Below are 24,101 nucleotides of genomic sequence, written 5' to 3'. Positions count from 1 at the left end.
GTAATGCTATTGTTCATGAAAAGAACATGATCTAAAATGTTCCCCGCCTATATCTTTGTGGTACGCTTATGCTGTATAGCCTTGTAGAAACATGGATTAAAACAAATGGTGAGCGTAAGAAACGAATTTGCACACTAATAGTCCAAAATTCAGCACAAGCTTTTCCCAAGGCTTTTCATACCATGAAATCAAATTCCCACCAGGTTTTCAAGTAACAAGGTCAAAACGGTTGACTACCCAGACACGCTCTCTATCAAAGCATCTATGAGAAAAGCTGCCGGTATCACAAAGAGCGACTGCATCCAAAAGATGGTACTTCAAAAGACTTAAAAGGAAATGTGTTTGGCTTACATCAATGCAATACTCACCGTAGCTGCACAGGTTGAATGTACTCTTTCCTAAACCTTTTTAACTCTGCACTAAGAGGCTGGTCTCCGTTCTCCATAGCAATACGATCAGCTTCTGTTGGCTCAGGCTCTGGAATTTCAAATCTAGCACAGAAACAGGTATAAGCACTAGACTCCCATTACACTAATCTTGCTCATGGCATGCATGAATAAAATGTTCATTAAAGATAACTCAAAATTCAGAACGTTTCCACATGTCAGAATGTTACATCTTGGTAAGCACATAAGATGATTTGCTAAATTCAATAATAATACACATTTCAAAGAAAAAACCGTGGGATGCTGGAAGTTACTGGAGCTACCTGAACAATCCTAAAGCTTTGGGATATAACTTGCACATTTTATTTGTAATCCTTGAATTTGACAATTTTTAAAGTATTTGGTGTGAATCAAAACCAATGGGAAAACAAGAATCTTATAAACTCTACTCCAAGTAAAAATTAAAAAAAAAAATTAAAATTTGCACTTTGTATGAACAGTATTTTTTAACAGTGGCTTACCTTTCTATTAGCAGACTCAGCAACTCTTGAGGTTTACAGAAGGATCTATATGTTGTGAGAAAAGTCCGAACAAAGTTGGGATCTAAGACAAACAAAGATTTTATGCCCATGTCAGCAATCACCTGATTTTTTTTTTTTTATATATACTTTAATATAACTTCAAGTATCCTTTAAAATTAAGGATGCCAGGCTATGAATTACAGAGAAGATGATGTAAGCTAAAATTGCTTTTGGTAACAATTCAGAACCTCTTAAAATAGCAGTACAAAGCAGAATTTAAAAACAATTCTTATTCTGTTGAAAATTCAAAACAACGACTTTTTCTTCAATTATTAGAAGACTGGATTCTTCTTAAACAACTTTGAAAATAATAAATAGATGATTTTATTTATGAGCCATCTAGTAAACAACTTTTTTTTGACAATGATCAGGTCAAGGTAACTCAAAAGACTCATCCAGTAACTTTGCATTGGACAGAAATGGTCTCTTCAAGGGGGAAATATTTTCCCTAAACTGGTACAACTGATAACCAGTCGAGGTTAAGGCAGGCTAGATCTTTTTTCAGCTAACTGACAGCTATACTTTGAGGTTGTATTTATTTCACTTCAAGAAAATCAACAGATTTCATTTAAGTTGACCAATTACATATCAGTTAATTTAAAATAATCCAATGCATTTTAAAAACAAGCAAGTATTCAAAACAGAAAACCGAAGTGTTTCCCTTAATTACAAAAGCAAAACCATTTGTTTTCAAGTATGAGGAAATGCAGTGACAGCACGCTGGCACTGCACAGAGCTGACCAGAGACAAGGTTAACATCATTATCACTGAACAAAATTAAAGAGTGGGTTGCAATGGCTTTGCATATTAAATCCATACACAGATTTTAAAAACAAACCCCCACTAGTAATTTTTCTAACACAGAGCGGCTAAGGAGGAGCACACAGGACCTGAAGCAGGAATTCCTATAAGCTGTAATGAAGGAAAAAAATGCCTGCATTATTTGACCTAACGCTATATTAAGCCATTAGACTTGTTTCCTGGAATATGGGTTTTTAAGAGCTTTTTTTAAATCCTCCGTAACCGTTCACAAGCATCTCGTCCTTTTGAATGAACATGCTACCTTTCTTAGGCCCTACTAAGCTCTTCATTTGGGCAATAATTTACTGCAATGCGTTGTACAGATTAACCGTGCATTGTGTAACACAGCATTTCCTTGCATTTCTGTTGGACGCTAATTCCCATTTCTTAAAAAATTGGCTGTTCTGCTTTACCATCTCTATGTCCTTCATTACTCCATTTTCCTTATCATAACGCCTCTCCCACCTCTCCTTGAAACTGTACAGTCTAAAATCCTTTTCAAAGGCAAAACTCTAAATGCTTTTGCACGAAGAATGTCATCCCTGTCCCCATCATCCTCATCATGAAAACACACAATTTTTGTTGTCCTAAAAAACAAGTATAGAAGTAAGCACAGTAACTCATACTTTCACAGCTTGCATTCTGTACACACCGCTCACCCTAGAAAGATTTTGTCTACATGAAAAAGAAAGCCTCCACAGCAGTTAACATTTTCAGATCACTGCAAGCTCTGAGTCACAGCTACTGTTATTTACAGGTAGGGTCAGTGTTTAAATCCACAATACATATTGAATTTCAAATTAAGTAGATCAGCAAACCAAATCTAACCTTGTTATCTTACCAGCAAAATCTGTTAACTCAAAGTAGTGTACAATATATGAACAAGCGTTAAAAAAAATACAGACAACAGTAGTTAGTCAGGATGTCTGCTCATGTGATAATTCTCTCTTCAATACAGCCAATTTGAAAGCTAAAAAAGAACAATAACTTGTTCTACAAGGATTTATAAATAATCACTCTTGAATTCCTTAAGAAAGGAAACGGACACTATGATGACGCACAAGCACTCTTAACATATCAAAGCTTTAAAAATAGAAGAGCACTGCCCTATACATAAAAAAAAATTGCCACAACTTTCAAATCTTGGAACCACCTAACCCAGCTGCTCTTAAATAAGAATCAGGCAGAGGAGGAGATAATGAATGCAGAACCACGTTAGAACAAGCAAACCCCACCAGAATATGCAAATAGGGTCAAAACCTGAATTCCTAATCCGAGGGCAGTTTCTCTCATGTAAAAATATATGGAAAGCTGCTCTTGCAGAAGAGATGTCTCCCTATTTTGCTGCTCCGCAGCAGGCTGGTTTGGAACAGTCTGCAGCACCTTGCGGCCAGGTGGCCATCAGGGCTGTCTCCCTCTCCTGGATGCCTCCTACCCCCAGCAGCACTGCTTCGTTAGAGCCAGGTGATCGGGCTGTCCCTGTTCCACAGTGAAACACAGAAATATTTCAGCTGATAAGCTGGTTTGTGCATTGTCAGGGAGGTGAGGGAAGAAAAGAAAAGGTCCAACATCCCTATCTGCCAATGAGATGGACTGTGTGGATCTTCACAAGTGACAAAAAAAGTTGAGACCTGATTTGACCAGTGTCTGAACACAGCCCATGTACTCCTCAATATGCAACTAATTAAACTGCTCTTCAACTACTTGCAACAAATCCGTACCACCTCTGCAATTACATTTGTAACTATTCCTTATAGTATTTGACCTACAGAGATAGAAACCTAGAGAAGAGTCACAGCTAGGGTAAATACTGCCTTTTGACTGTCAGATCGAGGGCTGCCATAGCCCATCACACCGTATTGGAGAAGAGTCGCCTCAGAAAAGTAAGGGCTTGCTATTCTGGCATATGAATATAAAGTCAATAAATTCTTTTAGGATTACAATCATGCATGCACAATCCTATGTGGGGCAAGAAAAGCATTTCTACAGTCTGTAGCTGTTTGGCTCGATATCACCAGTGTACTCATCTCTCCAAGCAAAACAGAAGCCTCGAACTCAGCTGGTAGGTGTATGAAAGAAGAGCTAAAGGGTTACTATGGAAAGTTGTTGCCCTACTCACTGCATCTCATAAAATGCAACAAAACACTGAATGATTTACATAGTAAATGGACCTTGTTTCCTGTACCACAGAGCATTTTTGGCTGAGTCACTATGTCTCTATTTCTTTGTTCCCCTGGAAAAGACAGCACAGAACGGTTAGAACGATGACATTTTTCCTCATAGAAAACCAATTATAAAACAGAAGGTACAGAATGAAAAATAAGGGTGTTGAGAAATGACGTGCAAACCAGCAATTCAGCATCAGGCCCACGCATGTTGCACTAAGATCTTTAAGGCTACAAAGACAGGCTAAATACATCAAAAGACAACCATTTTTATTCTTTTCGTCAAAGTCTTTCAGCCTATCTCGTAATACCCATGTTCTCAGTTCTGTCATGCAATAGTTTGGTCAATGTCACAGATACCTGCAACTTTAGGCTTCAAGCAATCTACTAAAGCTTTATTAAATAGGAGCTGTTAAAAGCAGGGATAATTGGATGATGGTAGATCCAATCAACCAGTCTGAATTCTTCCTCGATATCCTATGTGCTAGAAAGGCCAAAAAGACATGCCGACGCAAAAAAAAAAACCCAGTACAAGTGACATATTTCAACAAGCCACATGTTCCTTAAAAACAGGTCTTTCTGTTTTCTGGAACTGAAGAACGTAGTTTGCGGCTCCCTGGACAGAGACGACACGTGGAGAGCACTGCTAGCACCTGGAGCAATGCCAAGGCTACGGCACCGAAGCCCCAGCACGAACGCAAAGGGCAATTCCCAAGGGTGCACAAGTTAGCCAAAGCAAAGGAAATGTTCCCAAGGGCACTAATGAAGCACTATCTTTGCTAATTCTCTGCCAAATGCAATGCTAGCTTTAAAAAAAAAAAAAAAAAAAGTTTGAATTCTTTTATTTTAACTTCCAAAACCATAAAATTACGTCATAAATCATGCCTGTAGAATTGAAAGCCAAGAGCTAAAAGTTTATAAAGTTACAACAAAACGAAGACAGGCACAAAACTGCTCTGGTAAAAACTGACAGCACGATACTGCATTTGAGTTTCTAACAAATGTTAGGAAAGCTCAACTGAAGGAAATGTGGAGAAGAGCAATAAAAGTGATGGAGTAAACAGATATACTTACAAGCATTTTAAAAATAAATAAAAGCACTGAAGTATACTAATTATATTCTGCTTACTACCCACTTCTTCCAAACAAATATTCCTGGGTATCCAGAACTGAGCTGCAGAAGAACATTTTAGGATAATCAGAGTGTAAAGAGTAAAAAGAAAGAAAAAAACCACAAAAGAATCTACAGTTGAATATGAGAGGCTCTAAAACCAAGATGGATGAAGTTTTAGAATAACTGACAGGCAGGTAGAATCAAAAAATAACAAAAAAAATCCAAACCCAAAACCCAAGCCCATGCTTTTCAGCACAGCTTATGAAAATCCTGGGAAATGATCAAGAAGAACTCCACACACTGAGGCTGGACTGGATGATCACACAAATGCCTTTGATGTATCTTCAACACAAACAGAAACCTGAAGTCAAAAGTCCGTAAATCAAATCCCCACTGAAATTCTGATTAAGGTGAAGTTCCGAGGCTAAATTACGCAAGTGACTGCTTCTAGCAAGCTGGTATTTGGTCTTTTCATTACACGCCAGCACAGACAGAAGGGGAGCACAACCCTTAACTGAAAACACGGGGCCCATAATTCTCTCCTGCAATGATGGCGCTTCATGTGCCACCCAGCTTTGGAAGTCTCAAGGGAAAGCAATTCTTGTAGCCTGGGGCATACAGGAAAAAGTATTGTCTAGAGCTCAATTCCTGCAGCTCCCCCCCCATCCCTTGCATTAGAATAACCTCATGCACATGCAAACCCCACTACGTTCAGCCAAACAGGATTCATACTTTTAATTGCTATGGCTACAGAGGTGCATATTTAGATCTCAAAACGCATGTTAGAACATGTGAACTGCAAAGCATATTCACTTTCTACACACTTTATATTTTATTCGCTTTCTGCAACACTTGTTATTTTGCTGCATGTATTTAACACAGGAAGAGAAGCATGAACTAGTCGCCACCTTGAGTTTTGGCTATACAAACGAAGTGCCTCACCTGCATACATGTGGTAAGTCAGCCTCTCGATGAGCTTGACAACAGTTCCTGCCTTGATGATGGGGATTCCAGACTTGGGCTGCATGTTTTCCTCAAACACAATATTCTCTTCAGAGTCGGGCTCCGCAAATCTATAAAGCTCAGGATTTGGAAATCTCATCTGCTCCTCTTTTTCTTCCTGCAACATTGTTACATCCAACATCCTTTCCAGCGTGCTTCTATATTGCAAAGATATCAATGCTGCCATCCAGTTGTTTTTCTCTTCAGCTGATTTAGCAGCAAAAATAACACTGTTCTCATCTTTTAAGATGATTTCAAAAGCATGTCTGTACTCATTAGTGTCGTCTTTGTCGTTGATTTGTACCTTTCGCATGAAGAACTTTTCTTTTAGACGATATTCTGCGTTGCTAGCACCAGGAAGTCTTGGCTGGCCGTGATTTGACTTACAGCAAATCATCAAGCCATCGAACAGAAATATGTGTCTCTCGTGCTTAGCTCCTACGCGTGTGAGCGTTCCTTCCATGATGAACTCATTACAGCATTGTCCAATGTCCTTACCCTCCCAGCCATCAATATTTTTCTGGATTTCATTCATTTTCTTAATTGCTAGCTGTTTCCCCTTCATCTGCTGAGTATAGAATCGGCATGCAGACTCACTTCGGTGAAGGGTGGGAGAAAAGCAGCCTATTAGTACACGTGTATTGAAAAACCACAACCACCACTAACAGCAAAAACGCAAGATCATCTTTCCAAGCGATGAGAATTTCACTGAGAATGCAATTTCAGCACAGTATCAGCATCACTGCAAGCCTTAACTAACGTTTCTCTTAAGTACCTCATCTGATAAATTTTCTACTTATCTTCTATGCAATAAATGTTTTACCTAAACACAGGCAACCAGAAACAGGCAAGCCATTTAGTGCTGCTTAGCTTAACAAACCACTCATTTCCGTAGCTGACAATTTTAAACCGCACTAATTTGAAAGAGGCATATTCAGAGAAATTATGCTATTAAATACATTCACGTCCAAGCCTAAAGATTACACTTTGCACCACAGCACTTGTTTCGCAAAGAAAATATTGAAACAATTTTAAGCACAAAAGCAAAGTTTTAAGATGTTTAAATAACTGTGCAAATATTAGCATTAAATCAAACAGCAGATGGCATAATCTAAGAATTTGCTACAGAAGTGTAACTAAGTACTAGTTATCTATGCATTTATTTCTATTATCCAGTGGTAATTTTAACAAGCCTATTACACAAAAAACTTAAGATTAAGTCGTTTCAAATTCAAGAACATTCCCTTCTAATCACACAGAAACGTACTTTTACAATATTTTTAGGTGGACATTTATTATCTGAGCATAATTAACCCACAAGTGCCGTAACTTTCTACTTACCAGTGAATTCTCAGAACGTCTCAACTACTAGCATGCAAGGACACATAGAAATTAGAAGGGGTTTAAAACAATAACAAATTATCTTGGCTTTGATGTCACTTCCTCTGAAAAAGCGGGCTTGTCACAAACTGTTTTGTTCATTGTTTACTAAAAGAGGAAACTGGGAGCCCTGGATTTACAGAAAAGCATTAAGAGCAGAAAGCAGGAAAAATGGAAACGTGTTTACCTAAGCCTTCGTTTTGCAAGACTTTTGGAGCATATCCGTTCCATGCTGCTTTGAAGATTCAGTAGGGCAGTTATTGCTTGCTTTAAGCACTCTTTATCCTCTTCATCCTCACTTTTTTCTTCCAATTGCTGTGAACATTGAAAGCCAAATACAAGAAGTGTTACGAGCATTTCGGTATGCGCAAATCCAAAAGTTTGACCTAGGAAGAAGAAATCCAACCATCTGCTGCTTTTGCATGGTCTTGCTTGTCATTAAAGTTAATTAAATAACCAGGTGCATATTACCGACAGAGGCGAGAGAGAAAACTGGCTGCTGAGAGCTTAATCTCAGTAAAATGAGAGCAGCAGTCACTAGTCCTCCAGACACAGATGCACTCAGAACACGTTATTTACTGCAAAACTAGTCTGATTTACTCCACATCTCCAAAAAAGCACCCAGCAGAGGTGTTAAACAGAAGACTGCAAGAGCTGTCACCTTACTAGCGACAGCCTAATCAATAATTCAGGTTAGGAGGGACCATGGGGATTTTATTATCCAACCTCCAACCCAACTGCAGGGCCAACACAGATCAGGTTGCCTAGGGCCATACTGAGTTTTGGACCGCTCTCAGGACGGAGAGGCCACAACCCTTCTGGACAATCTGTTCCAATGTCTGAAATCCCTCATGGTGAAATTATTTTTTTCCGAGTAGCTTATCAGGATTTCCCTTATTGACTTCTCATAGTGGCATTATGCAGCTGCAAGTATTTCTCTGCCTTCCCCACCCCATCACATGGTCAAAGACAGCAGGAAGGTCCTCTTTAGCCTCCTTTTCTGCAGAATGAATAAGCCCAATCCCCCAACTTTTCCATCATCACATCCTCCATTCCTCATATCATCGTGACGAGCCCTTCCAGCGGCCTTGTTTCAGTACACCAGTGTCAAAAGGAAGCCCAAGCTGGACGTGGTTCTCCTGATGCAGCCTTGCCAGTACTCAACAGCTAGGCACTGCCGCTTCCCTGAACCTGATGGCTACACACTTGCTAAGACAGCAATACAGGCCTTCGCTGCTGTAAGGGTGTTGTGCTAGCTCGCATCCAGCTTATTATTCACCAGGACTGTCATATTTTTTCATGCAAAAAAACAAAGGAGGAAAACAATAACCAGAGCGATGGTGGGGAGAAGTAAACGTTCTTCCTTCATGGAGGGGTTGCTTGGCCGTTCATCAGAAAACACAGGGTCATCTAACGACGGCCAGCCTGTAAAACCACGGTACATAAGTCCCTACAGCTACATTAATACCTTCATCTACTAACTCAACTTTTCTTAAAGGATAAAAAAATTTAATAAAGTTATAAACTAAAACTGAATGTGAAAGCCTAATAATAATATTTTGTGACAGGCAAGATTTATAAAACAAGATCTGCCATGTTTTTATCACAGGATGTTTAAGATTTTCACCTTAAATCTTTGTTTAAGCATCAAAATGCTTCACATTATAGTCAGTGAAAAAATTGTTGACTGCAGCCATGGCTTAAACATAAAACTAAGACAAAAATTATTTACAGGATTATTAAGATACAAGTGTTTCAGACTATTACGGTGAAGAACTGGCTCCACGCAACTGAAAGATTTGTTTTGACAGAGGCAGTGAAAGTGAAGCTGGCATGGACCAGAATAACAGACATGCTTGGAAACAGTACAATGGCGCTGTTTGCTTCCAGTGTGAAATGTAAGCATTGTCCTCCAAAATCCAACATATTCATGTTTGAAATTCGAACATGTCATAGAATATAGCATTAATTTTTTCCCTGACCAGAGTTAATCATTCAGTGCTATAGCTGTCAATGCCAGACTACTTGATTTGTGTTTTCAGTTTTAAGGATGACCACAAGCTTTATTCTAGGCAGCTTTGATTCACATAGTGTAATTTGTCATACTCTTGGACTAAGCAACATTAGGCATGAGTGCCTAGTTGTGCCACAACCACTGAAATAGGACTGACAATGCACCACAAGACGCATTACTTCACAAAAGGCCTCGCAGAGAATACATCACTTCAAGAAGGAACAGACTACCCTCATCATATTCCTCTACAGTGTTTGACGCTATCCCACATGACATCCTGGTCTCTAAATTGGAGAGGGATTTGATGGATGGACCACTCGACAGATAAGAAACTGGCTGGCTGGTCGCACTCAAAGAGTTGCGGTCAATGGGTTGATATCCAAGTGGAAACCAGTGACGAGTGGCATTCCTCAGCGGTCAGTACTGGGACTGGTGCTGTCCAGCATCTTTGTCGGCGACATGGACAGTGAGATTGAGCACAGCCTCAGCAAGTTTGCCGACAACATCAAGCTGTATAGTGCTGTCAACATGCTGGAGTGAAGGGATGCCATGCAGAGGATCTGGACAGGCTTGAGAGATGGGCCCATGCAAACCTCATGAAGTTCAGCAAGCCCAAGTACAAGGTCACAGAATCATAGAATGTGTTAGGGACCTTTAAAGGTCATCTAGTCCAACACCCCTGCAATAAGCAGGGACATTTTTAACTAGATCAGATTGCTCAGAGCCTCATCAAGCCTGACAAGAGTTGAGGTTGTTCAGCCTGGAGAAGAGAAGGCTCTGAGGAGACCTTATCGCAGCCTTCCAGTATCTGAAGGAGGCCTACAAGAAAGCTGGAGAGGGACTTTTTACAAGGGCATGTAGCAGTAGGAGGAGGGGTAATGGCTTCAAACTAGAAGAGGGTAGATTTAGATTAGATATTAGGAAGAATTTTTTCACTATGAGGGTGATGAGACGCTGGCCCAGGTTGCTCAGAGAAGTTATGGCTGCCCCATCCCTGGAGGTGTTCAAGGCCAAGCTGGATGGGGCTCTGATCAACCTATTCTAGTGGGAAGTGTCCCTGCCCATGGCACGGGAGTTGGAACTAGATGATCTTTGAGGTCCCTTCCAACCTAAACCATCCTATGATTCTATGACTTAACACAGAGGTATCACTTTCCCTTTGCTTCAGTTGTGCAGATCATCTAGATTTAGAGAGGACTTCAGACAAATTGGGCAGGCGCAGGACCACTGGCAGAAGTCCCGAAAGAAGCTAAGAAAAACATGTAACTACCTCTAAGATTTTGCATCTTTCCTGCACAAGTCCAAAGGAGGCTCTTTGCCTTGCACACTGCCTCTTTACCAACTTCCATCAAAAGAGTTCGGCTGGATTTCCTATGATCTCTGGGCAACTACCCTTCAACAACAGACAACATTGTTTTACCCTAATCTCCTTGAGAAGAAGCCTAAAAAGATCCTACAATATTCTGCCATTTGCTTGTAAGGATACCACAGGAGACAGGGTAAGGAGTAAAGGGAATGTAAAACACACAACAAAAATGGATAAAAATTAGGCTCAGCAAATGTCCAAAAGCAAAATACATGTTGGTATAGTGCTGGAGAGAAAACAATGATTAAAGACTAACATTTCCCCATCAGGATCCACTGGAAGTAACCCATATTTCCAACTGTATATACGAACTAAATCAAAGCCCAGTGAGTGTAACTGTGATCCAGGTTTAACATTTAGAAAGCAGTATGCAGAAGTACACAACTTCTTAAGTGTAAGACCAACACAAATGGCAAATCAGACACTGCCATGAACTACTATGAAGACACTTCTCTGCACACAGAAAAGGAATTTGGGAGTTTATATTCTAGCATTATATAATTACCATAAATTGATATCAAAAACCAGACTTAATCAGAACCAAGCTTAAAGTACAGCAAGGACTTTCATCTCACACTGCCCCCAGACAGTATGGAAGAGGAAGTTATGGAAAGTGAAATGGCATCACTGGAAATGCATCCAAGTTTGTCTGCAAATACCACTGATTTTCTATAGCTGTGCAGTGCCCCCTAATGAACAAATCAGGTAGATGCTAAATAAAAGTGTGGTTTGGTTTTTGTTTTCTTTCCTTTTTTTTTTTTTAAGGATCAAGTGTCCTATGAAGAATACTATAGTATTATGGGAAAGAGATGCAGATTTCTGATTATCAGTAGTATTATAAACTTCGTGGTTTTTTTAAAAACTTAGGAGAAAAATATTGGTTTATAAAGATCATAATGATTCACAATACTACAGACCATTCCAGGAAAACAAACTTGGAAAATAGACTGCTAAAGGAAATTTCTAATTAAAATAGTACTCTACATTCTAGGCCATGAACCCTGAAAAGATATCAGAACTGGAAGACAAGGTATTTTGTTCTACCTGTTGTGTAACATAAGGATTAGATTTTTATAAACCCAGGAAATTACAAACAGTTACAAAAGAAATCCTCCTCATGTAGTGCAAAATTAGACTATGGCAGTCCTCCTCTTATGCTGTCAGGGAAGCATCTATCTAGAAAGACAATGACAGAAGATACATTTATACTTATGATGAGAACATGCAGATATTAACAATACTAGTAGGTGTTATGATAGATATAAAATCTTGTACTTCAGGGCTTACATCACAATCTAGACTTCTGTCTTCCTAGAAGATTACTCTAAATCTAACCACTAAAATTTGTGAACTGCAGGTTCCCCAATTCATCTGGGAGGAGAGATCATGAATTAGCTTCTATACACAAAAGACACAACAGCATATGAGGAGTCCAGGAAATCACAATTGAATTTGCTTAACTTAACTTAAGATCACTTGACTGTAGGTGCTAATGATACTTACTTACTGCCCCTCAAAACATTAATCCAAGAAGTTTAGTGCTTAAGTGGTCCCATGTTACAAGTGGCCGCTGCTTCAGAGAAACCTCTTCTGTGTAATTTCTTCAGACATCCTGAAGCCCACAGCAAGGCAACAGAACACTTGCATAGCTGGCAAAGCAAGCCTGATCTGTGGCGCGACTTAGCTATCTGCTCTGCAGGGAAACGAAGAGCATGCGGAGAGAAGCAACATTCACAAGAACTTGAACTACTCTGACACCAGTTACTCCAGCTTCTGCTCTTACGCCTCACCATTTTTTAAATGTGCTTCTGAGAATGGGGTACTTTCCAAGAGACAATTGCGAAACAGGCTATTTTAATGATCAAGAATAAAGATGAACTGGGTTTCTCCTCTGACAAATGCAGGAAGACAGGCCTGATGGCATCCTGCCATAAAATAATCCTGGAAGTTGGCTCAATAGCATGGAGCTGCTTGAGAGCTCTTTTTGACTTTATGCAATTCCTGCAAATAATAAAAGACTCAGCCCAAAACAGCGGTATGCTGGGAAAAAGGTGCTCTCATATCCAGAAACCTGAATTTTTAGAAAGCATCAGGAAATCAGCTGGAACAGCAACTGGGAATAACTGCAGGGAACGCTATATACTTCTGGAAAGTGATAGCAGTCTAAAAGGCTCTTCACTTTTGAATCTTAAAGGAAACTCCATGTGCCATATTCCTGGACATACATGCACAGCTTTAATACATTGGAATTTCAAAAGTCATTTTGTTTTCATACAAACTCGGACAATCTTGAGCACAGTGCAGTAAAAATATGCATACATTTATATAGTTGTTTATTTAGATTTACATTACAGCAGGAGTGTTACTTGCATTAAGTGTGGAACAGAACTTAATATTGAATTAATGGTAAAAACTTTTTCTCCACTCAATTTTAACTATGCCTTCCCAATTTAATTTTAAGAAATTACATTAAATCACATAATCTTAAACATGTCAAATATCAAACGTCAGGTATCAGACAATTAGTTACAAAAAGCCTCCAGCATTCTCCTGGAAGTATGTTTTAAAAGAGACAGAAGCTAAAAAGCCCTCATCTTTTATTTCAAATTAAGTTTTAACTCATAGTATAAAATACAGCCAGCCCATTGGGAAGCATACTGTACAAGTAGAGCATTAAAACAGAGGCAAATAAGCAGCATTTCAACTTTTAGTACAAGCTTCCCAGTTCTTTCACAGCTTGCCTATGTGATTTAAAATAGATCTCAAAGATATATGGAAAATTTAAGTACATCAAACTTCATCTGAGCCTCAAAAAAAGTGAATTTGGACTAAAGAAACATAAGAATTTAAGGAATTGCTACCTTGATTACTCAATGTAGATGCTCTTATTGGGGGGGCAGGTAATGAAACTAAAATAAATCTGTTTCAGAAATAAGTTACACTACTCTGAAGTAAGTGCCATTTTTCAAATCAGGACAGACTCTAAGGAAAAGTCAGGAAAAGCTATTTAGAAATATATACCACACCAAAGTCTGTCAGTTGATGTTTTACCAATTCAACAGTTCAAAGTTTTTCTTTAACAAGTTTCTTGCGTGGTGATTTTGCCACCAGCATTCCCATTAACGGGAACAGCTTGTTAGAAGACCGTATTTCAGATTAGGCCCCCTCGAGTGCTACTGCCAGCCTGCTAGGTATTTCAGCTCAACAGGAAAGAGCATATTTTTGCTCTCAGTTTTTGCAGCTGGGAAGGGATTCATGTATGTGAGCAATTCTCATTGAGCTTACACAATTAACACTTCCTTCATCAAGGAACAGATACAAAGACCAAAGTCTTGTTCTCAAATAAGCTCCCTGATGTTCTCATAAAACCACTTCCTAAACATTCAGATTTTTTGCAAGCTACTAGCTGCCATATATGCCTTTTATATGCCCAGATTCCATTACTAGGGAAACGGCTACTTTGTTTACCGGAGGCTCGTCTTCTCAGTGTATGGAAAACTCAAATGGCTCCACATTCTTCAAAAATGTGGGTTTGGTTCTTGTCACATATGCTGATGTCTCTTCCACAGCAGATTCATTACCTTTCTGCAACATGTGTACAAGTTCCCACAGATCCTTCCAGAGCCTTCACGCTCTGAAATTCTCTTCTTTCTTACTGTCACTGTGGTTTGTCTCATCATTATCAGCAGACCTGCAGAATACATTAGAAATTTAAAATTCGCAATTAAGTTGGTAACATTTAGTTAGATCAGTATTTGAAATATCACAAAATATTTACCTATGTGCTTTGAGGTCTTCCATTTTCTTCCACCAAGTTTGCCATCAGAGTAAAGACAATTCAATTTGAAAACATCTTCCTCTTCTCTTTTGTAATTCCAAAGTGGATTAAAATCCACTTTCACTGCTTCAACACAAGTCAAGTCTGACCTTTGCCCACCCAAGTTTGCAAGGCCACAAGCTCAACTGAATGGCACCTCTTATGTTTGGATAGAAATGTATGAATTTTTGAATGTTACGTAAGATGAATTCACAATTTCAGAGATCGTTTTGGGAAGCAACAGTAGGATCCTGTTGATTTTAAAGAGGAACCCTGTTGATTAAGGAAAAAACAGCAGAGGAAATGAAGGATGACAAGCAGAATCCCATCTGTAGACCAAGTCTACAGAAACCATGACTGCAGCTTGTTGTTTTATTTGTGTTTGTTATTTCCTACATCTTTCCATTGGTTTCCACTGAAGATGCCAAAGTATTGACAGAAAACATAGACCTCCACTGCTACAAGAGCAAACCGAGGAAGTGTGCTGGTAGTGGGCCTAAATCCACAGATGCATGTCCAAAAACATTTCCACTGAAGAAGTATAGGAAAGTCTCAACCATAGCGCTACCTCTCTCCGAGGATCTCCCTTTTGTACAGAAAGTTACGGGAACAGAGTCAGAAGAGGAGGACAGGGAAATATACTATTGCAAGACTATACAGCAATACAAGTATATCAGAGACTGTATGATGACTGCCAGAGTCACAAAAACTAATGTCATCCTAAAGGAGCTGAAAATCTCAACTACAATAAGCTTCTTAACATTCAATCCTGGATGGATTACTTGTATCAAGACTTGTATTTGGGAAGGGGTGGGGTAATGATCAAAATTTGTCCAAGTTCCTGTAACACCCATCTATCTTCATGAGAGCTTGGACTTGGACATTCATCATAAACTGCTGCCAGGTAAGCTAAAGAGCTATCTGCCATCATTAGCAGCAGTCACTGACCAGGAACAGATCACCTGCCCCAGGGAACAATCTGCCCCAGTACAGCTCTCCTAATTCCCACAGCACCAGGGAGAACTTGCCCTGCAGGTAACTCCTAGAAAATGGATGAGGAAACAGGATGCAGAAACCCTACAGTTAAACACAAGTCAAAAGTCAGAGTTCAGTTAGTGCTTCATTTGACTCCCCAAAGAGGGTACCATCCAGATAAGAACAGTCTGGCCCTGTGCCATCCTACTCCCTGTTTCAAGGGATCAAAGTACAGCATTTGTTGGTCCGATTGCAGATTAACAATACAGTTCAAGTATCACTGAGGACTATAAGCAAAGTGGAAGGAGGAATTTTTTATTTTTACTTTTGTTAGATTTTATCCAGCAATTGCCCAGAAAGAGACATCTGCTTCTCAAAAGCCCAGATACATCCTGTGTAAAAAGAAAAAAGCTATACAACAGAACATAACTGCACCACAACGCCATAACAGATGGCATAGGTCACTGACAAATGAAGCGCTATACATTCACATATATGTATCTGATACGAACACACAGGAAATCCATCAAGTACCACAGCTAGAAAAAAAAAATAAATAAATACATTCTGAATAACTTTTTCAATTAAGGAGTTACCTCAGAGAGCCCAATTAGTTAGATTAACAATAACGAAGTTTGTGGAAAAAGTGCATATGCACATGTGTGACAAAGTTTTATTTTCCCCTATCATCTTCCCTTTGGCTGCCAAACACACAGCTGACAAAGTAAAAACCCACTAACATTTAAAGGAGAAAAGCAACAGAAATGTTGTCAATGAAACCACACAAGCAAGAAAGAAATACGGAAACTCATTTACCTGGCTGTATCACCTCCAACAACTACCATAAGGCACAACTTCTGTACCTTTACAACATTGCAGTTGTAATGTAAGTCTTCATGGCTTAAACATATGAAGAAGTTGCTTAAATTTTTAACCTGCTGTCATATTCTATGAAATCTCTTCTTAAACTTGAGACCAGTTTTTACACCACCCCACCCTTCTCTCCCAAGAAACACTCAAATACGCTTTGCGGTCTTATCACACACTAGCAACAGTTTGGTCAAGCTACATTTCCTCCAGCAGATAGCCCTTCATCTGTCACAGAGACATAAGCTTGCACATTATCTCTAGTGGACGTAAAAAAAAAGTCATCCTCATCTGCAGTTACATATACAAATACATGTAAGACAGTAATACTTCTGTATTTACTTTTATTTCAATAGTACATACAAGTCACTACTGTGTTTGGAAAGCAGCACACCAGACAATGATTTCAGAAAATAAAATCCTTCGCTGACACTAAGTAAATACTTAACATAATTCATAGCTGGTCTGAATCTGTGATTTTCTGTTTTTAACATTAATTGAAGGAGACTAAGAACTGACTGAAGTTAGAGAACCTGTTAATTACAGTGCCTGTACTAAATACAAGCAACGCAGATAATGTTTTGAGACACTGATCTATAATTGCAGATATTGTAAAAGCTTTGCAGATAGACACAGTCTAATTAATTAAGACTCAGTGATTCTCCACTCTGGGCTGGGTTACACCAGTTACAGATGGGATCACAAACCAACTTCATTCAACTTTTACACTCTGGATACTGAGCCTGGCTGAAACAAGGCTGAGAATCAAAGTGAAGTCAAAACACTTGAAGTTTGGGATGTGTAGCCCAACATAACACACAGCAAGAGACTTAACGGGATCAACCTAAAGATACTTCAGTCCTAAACGACTAACATTTCACCACCTTGTGCCTTCTCCAGCAACATGTAACAAATTTAGCATCATCGGGTTGGAAAACAAGTGGTTTCTTATCTTGGAAGACCTTGTCAAAACAGAATTTATTATTTTTTTTTAAAGTTACATTAGCGTAGTGAGAAGGGGAGACAAAAAAGTTTAATTTAAGTGTATTTCTACTGGAGCTGAACTGCCAGTCAGTAAAGATGGGCAAGTTATTTATAATCTAAGTACAAAGTTTGAGAAAATAAATAAAACACTAGATGCTGTTGTGAAATTAAAACATCCTGAGAATTTAAGATCATTATAGGTAGAATTCCAACTAAAAAATATTTGCAAAAAGACAAGAAGTTTCCATTTGTAAGTCATGTGAGCCGAGTCTGCTCTTGATTTAAAAGAAAAAAAAAATTATCTATCTAGCTCTCCTGATTATCACAACATACGACTTTATCTACGCAAAGTTTATATATGCTTTGAGCCATTCCTACTTGGGAAAAAAAAGGAATTTTAAAGTAACCTGCTGTTTACACAAAGAAAGGGAAAAGTATCACACAGGAGCAGAAATTTACAGCATCTGAAACTGTGCCCAATTCAATTCAAAAGTCTTGTAAACGTCTTTCTTCAATAACTCAAGATCCTAAGTGACTGCATTAACACCCTACCTGTCACTTAAGAGTCCAAATTTAGAAAAGCCCGTTCATATTATCTGCAAATTTGCAGAAAAGCAGTCTCATATGAAGCTGCTATTTCCTATACTTAGTTTCTTATATAAAAGTTTGGGGACTTTCAGGTTGCTTGAAGGAAAACACAGCCCTTATTGTATATTTAGCTGAAGCTCCTTGCTGTAACTTTGTTGGAAAATTAGTGTATGACTATGTATTTGGACATTCATGGTGCCCTGCGAAACTTCAGGAGGGCTTTAGTGGATAGAAATTCACTTTTTTTGTAGTCTGCATAGTTAGAAGGTAACTTTGAGATGCATTTTTAATAGATACCTTCAAAGTGTGCAAGACGACACAACATAGCTCAAAGAAAAATGCTAACCCCTTTATCCTTAAGTATATCTATATTCAAGACAAATAAAGTGGTTTTTTCCACATACTACTTTGCCAACTTTTTGTCTCTTCATACCAATAAATCAATTTTCATAGCATTTTTAACTTCATTATTCGTAGATATGTCTGCAATTACTAAATAACATCTCTTAACCTTACAAAAGCATTCAATACAACCTTGCATCAGTGAAACTGTCAGGATTATATAGCTAAAAAATTCCACCAATACCCTTCCATAGCAAATACTCCCGTGTCAGGCCATTTTTAAGTATAACCAAGCTGTTTGAATCTCTGAAGATTCCAAATATAAGAAAGCAAGCATTATTGCCAGTAGAGACTACTTGAGGGAGGGATTCATATGCTGTTTGCACATGTATGTACTAGTTGACAGATGAAGCTACTGCTGTGAGTGCAAAAATCTCTCTATGTGCTCCTGTTACCCACCACTGTCTATTGCATGTATCACATCTGACAGACCACAGCTAAAAAGTGACATGAGCAACACAGTGGGAAGAAAGTCTGGAAGGTTATCACACACAGCACAAAACCCAACCCAGCTACACCAGATTTACACAGGGTGGAGGGTGGGTGTGTGGAGAGCATGAATGAGAAAAAACCAAGAATTTTACATGAAGCACAGGTCAGGAATTGCAAAAAGATCAATAACTTTCTGGAGTTGAGTTCAGCTTAGACTCCGGTTTGCCCTAAAAAGTGTGAATGTGAGCTGCTCCCTATTTCTGTAAGCACACATGCCCTCTTTCCCACACTAAAATTACCAATGGCAAGAAGCAATGAAGATGCCTGTGTGGCAGACAACATTAATCCTTCATGTTTTGTCTATCACGTAAGACAGTACCATGCTCACATGGAAGTACGCAAAGCCCCTAGGTACTGCATTTTGAGACTGCGTGATAAAAGCATGAGCAGAGAAACTTTATGTCTGTGCAGGTCTGTCATACAAAACGCAAACAAGCTGTATCACACCTCCCCTTCCAATGGGCTGTCATGAAAGGAAATGCTTAATATGTTAAAGGTGTCTGAAAAGTCAGACCAAACCCATGAGCTAGACAAACAGATCAAGCATATGTTCCAAAATTAAAAAAAAAGCTTGTTATACAAGATGAGCTACGTGCCAAAGCTGTACGTGTAGGTCTAAATCAGTAAAAATGGTGTTAGAACTGTATACACTTCAACACAAAGATGACCTAACTTCTGGGTCATCCTAAGACAACCAAATAAACATTCAAGAAAAACACACCCAGACTTCTTCAAAAGAGCAGAGATTTTTTTACTTCTGATCCAGATTTCCGCAAGTAATTCAGCCCGGAACGCTGTATTCCTTATGAGTTTCCATTAAGTCCAAATGAAGATTCCACTTTAAAGTCTTCCTGAAAATCCTCTACACTTCTTAAAGAATATTATTCAATGCTAACTGATAAACACCCCAGGAAAACATCCTGTAGCTATTTTCTTTACATGTGTACGTTACAGAGTCTTTAGTGTTACCCTACCGATGTGAGGTCTCATTACAAAAAGCCAAAGAAGTGTATATATGAACCACGTCTTCCCTTCGAGGGAAGGATATCACCTTTACAACCACCATGAGATATGCACTGCAAGAACACTGAAGCTTTTATGAAAATAAAATTAAATCTGAAGGGAAATCTTACTGGGATTTTAATTTACAAAGTAACAGCTTCAGAAATCCTTGGTTATTTTCTGTAGTACAGCGATTTGCCATTATCTCTTACCAGTGCTGAAACAATCAATCCAAGAATATGAGTATCTAGATTTCTATTGCTTTCTAAATTAATAGTAACTTAATTATTCAACACAAATTATTAGCTGCTGTAAAACTTCCACGAAATTACAAGCTGATATTCAGTTTGTTATAGCATGCACCAGAGCTTATAACCTGCTTTTCTTTCATCATAGCAGTTTTATTACTCACATTCTAGCAAAAGGTTTTAGCCCTACCTAAACATACAGAGCTCTGGTACCCAGCACTAAGAATTACAAAAAAAAACATCATATTGACACAATGTTCTTACTTTTAGCAGTTCAAAATAATGAAGGCAGTGGTAAACAGGGGCAAGGAGCAGCCGGGGTAGAACATACTGAACAGCTTCTTTAAAGCCTTCACCTATTGACTAGAAACAAAGTAAGTTTCAGTCTTAAAACAATAAATGTATTGAAGCAACAATATAATGTAATTAAAATAGTAATATCAATAATAAAGCCTACTTAAAAGAAAGTTACCTGTAAATAAAATGCTGCTCCTGGCTTTGACAATTGACTTAAAAAATGATCATGAAAACCAGGTCGTAAAATGTCTTGTGCATATGATTCATATGGATCAAATGCTAGTTCCTAAGAAGAAATACAGAATAATTTTACAAAACTGATTTCATATCTAAACTTCATATTTCTTAAAGAAAATACATATGTTACATAGAATTGTGGAATACTTTGGGTTGGAAGGGACCTTTAAAGGTCATCTAGTCCAACCCCCCCGTAACGAGCAGGGACATCTTCAACTAGCTCAGGTGGCTCAGAGCCCCGTCCAACCTGACCCATAGCACTGACTTTTCTGCATACTTTTTCCAAAACATTTATAGAGAAGAATCAATACTTTTACATGCACAGACTCATGGAGTAATTCAGTCTGGAAGAGTCCCTTTTATTTCGGGACTAGGAGTGCATATTCCTTGTACTTTGAACGCACTGCCTTTGAAAATAAATCAGCTCTCCTGAGCCCCTTCTACCCTCAAGGCAGCCACCGATGTGATCCTTCCTCCCAATTCCCTGAGCAAGCCAAGTCTACCCTCCCAAAACCCAGGGTCACCAGTCTTCTTATCTCCTGCACTTTTCTCAGGACATTAAACTCTATCATCTCTACCACCTGTGGCCAAACCTGCCATTAGCTACAACACTCCTGCCAGTTCTTTCTTGTTCATGAGAAAGAAGTTAACTCGGTCATCGTTCATTCTGTAACAGAGCTCCATGTATTTGACCTCATCTTTTGTTAAGCCTTCTGGCCTCATCTTCCCCACCTGTCCTTCTCGAGTGCCTATATTCATTCATACAGCCCCCCATCATGCAACCCTTCCTGCCACATTGCTAATTGCACATAACAGCTCTGCAACCGTGCACAGACTCCCAGATCCTCCTATCTGTACATGCACCCTAGGGAAACAGACACTTCAGATGAGCCTTTGGTCATCCCACCTTCTCAGCAGGAAGGTACAAGAGCACTTGTTGTCATGCTTTCCGTTATGCACATCTCCTTCTTCTCTCAGTTCTTTAATCTGCAAGCTTTAGTCTCTGTCTACTAATGAGCCCAGTTCAAAAGCCTTTCTCACCAGCTTAGCAAGCCTGTTGGCAAAGAGGCTCTTGTTCCACTTTGTCTTTCCGCAGCAATCCTGATCTACAGCCAATTTACAGGATACCCCCATTCCTGTCCAAGTCTAGTCACAGGTATTTGGGTCCCCCCACCCCGGCTCTCTAAAGTTTAAATAGTCCTTTAAAAAGTGAGGTTCAGAGACTGAAAAGGCAAAAGCAGTCTCAAAAACGGGCACTCTAATCATTATGGTGGGGCTGGAAGAAGAGATCTCAACCTAAACAAAGGCAGCTAAGTGCAAGTCATTAAAATACATATGAATAGATATAAAAATTCCAACTGTTTTCTTACCTCCGCCATGTCTTCAAAACAGCTGCCTACTAGCGGATGAGGACTACCTTCATCTGTCATTTCAACAGTGTCTTCTATATGACCCAATAGCTTCACACTAAGTTCATGAATGTCTGATATACGACTAAATATATTTTCCACATCCTACAAAACACAACAGAACCAGACAAAAATCAACAGGGAGTTAGACACCATTTCGAAGAGGAAGAATGTTATGTGCAAAGCTACTCTGTTATGACATTAAAATCAAGCACTTCCTTCAATACAACAAAATTTTATAGTATGTTTTATTATGTTCTTTCTGTATAACCTATATAAGATCATAGAATTTATTTTTTAAATAATGACTGTATATATGTATAAATACATAAAAGTTTACAACGACTCAAACGTGGCAAAGATCAAGAGTGACAAATCTTAAATTACAGGCCTGCAAATGAATATAGTAAATTGGGTAGTTTCTTCCACAATTCTACAAAACCCATGCTTCCCCACAAGTGCTCCTTTACCATCTCAGAACTTGAGACAAGTGCTTCCTCTACTACTGATATGTTAAATTGGACAATAGTTAAGTTTGGAAGTATTCATCTAGATTTACAGATATTGTAGTAAGGGGTTTTTTTGTTTGTAGTCTGTACAATACTTACGTGAGATGAAAATAGTTTGGAGTTGGAGGCATATGGCTCTCTAAAAACTCTGATAATGAGATTTAGTTCCCTTATATATTGTCGAACTTCTGCCATAAATGACTTCACTAGGTCATAATAGGTTTGCTCCCCTGAGGCAGAGGGTTCCTCATCAGATAAAGTTAGTGCACTTAAATCTTCTACATCTTGATGGAACATATCCATTAATACCTAGGTAGCAAAGAGAGGGAAATCCACAGAGTGAGAACTTCTTTTCAAGATCTACTAGTAAGTTATAGTAAAGGAAATCTGTTATTCCCATGAAATCAGACTGATTATCAGTAAGATTTAAGTATTATCATTCTGCAATTGATTGAGCATTACAAAAGCAATATTCATTGCTGTGAATTTGCAGGCCATTATTTGCAGTGGCAATTTCTGAAGAATTCCCAGTCATTTAGACCAATCCAGGCATTTCACCAAGAATGTGCTCCTAAAACCAATTACAATTTTAAGAGGTCTATGAAGTATACAGATACATTTAGCTGTATGCTATTACTCTGAATTAGCCATACATAACCTAAGTTTCTGAAGATACTATATCATCTGTAGTCAAAAAACATGCATGCTTTGGCTTTTCAGCTTTAGCTTTAACAGCAAGTCAAACACGATCATGCTCAGAACCCTGTAATCTACCTGCAATGAATACTGGCCTGCCTACACACTTTTTGTGGCCTGGTTTCTGTCCTTAATAACTCCTGAGTTCTCTTGTTAAAACAGACCCTTGAGGAAGGGCAGCAGCTTCAGAAGAGGTGGCAGTCACATTGCAGAAGCACACAGACAAAAGGAGCTCTAAAAACTTTGACTACCAGAAGTCCCAATTCATACATAAGCAAGGCTTACCAAACAGAAGCAATTAATAATTCGAACTTCTCAAGAGAAGTGGATCACTGAGCACTTCTTCCAAACATAGTATCTGAGCCAGGAGTCATTACAATGACTTAGCAAGTGGCAAACAGAAATAACACTTTGGGTTGTGAACATCTTAAAGGTAAGCTAAATAAGTTGACTGCGAATTAGAAAAAGGCATCCTAATTTGAAGTATCATTAGCAGAAAGAAAACCTAAAGAGGGTCCACAAACAATCTACAATGATGTACAGTGATGTACCAAATCGTAACAACAAGCCAGCATAAGATGTAGTTGAACATACAAGATGACTTTGTCCTGAAATAGATAGATGGGACAGTATTTATAAAACAAATATGCTGCCCAGAGCTACACCACTTCCAGGAAATTGTGAAGTGTATCAAACAATACATGTGAACTTCAAAATAAATGAGAATTTAAGTGCTGCTTGCCAGCCTCCCTTCCAAACAGATGGAGGT

At 38.8% G+C, this 24,101-nt stretch overlaps 1 protein-coding gene across 12 annotated transcripts in view; it reads right to left on the bottom strand.

Annotated features, from left to right (window-relative positions):
• The window catches only part of SOS1 (SOS Ras/Rac guanine nucleotide exchange factor 1), a 49,183-nt gene that overhangs the window by 10,341 nt on the left and 14,741 nt on the right, over window positions 1–24,101 (bottom strand). For 11 of the 12 annotated variants that reach the window (XM_054197471.1, XM_054197478.1, XM_054197467.1 and 8 more), the window contains 8 exons: window positions 22,736–22,945; window positions 22,089–22,232; window positions 20,657–20,767; window positions 20,449–20,547; window positions 7,617–7,744; window positions 5,990–6,645; window positions 908–989; window positions 369–491 (listed from right to left, as the gene is read on the bottom strand). In XM_054197471.1, the coding sequence (XP_054053446.1) occupies window positions 369–491; window positions 908–989; window positions 5,990–6,645; window positions 7,617–7,744; window positions 20,449–20,547; window positions 20,657–20,767; window positions 22,089–22,232; window positions 22,736–22,945 (1,553 nt within the window). The remainder of the gene's footprint in view (window positions 1–368; window positions 492–907; window positions 990–5,989; window positions 6,646–7,616; window positions 7,745–20,448; window positions 20,548–20,656; window positions 20,768–22,088; window positions 22,233–22,735; window positions 22,946–24,101) is intronic. The other variant, XM_054197477.1, reaches the window with a different exon arrangement.

This window comes from Rissa tridactyla, chromosome 3, assembly GCF_028500815.1.
Source record: "Rissa tridactyla isolate bRisTri1 chromosome 3, bRisTri1.patW.cur.20221130, whole genome shotgun sequence".
Classification (NCBI taxonomy): Eukaryota; Metazoa; Chordata; class Aves; order Charadriiformes; family Laridae; genus Rissa; species Rissa tridactyla.
Note: the sequence above shows the minus strand (reverse complement) of the source record. Positions and strands in the feature narration are given on the sequence as shown.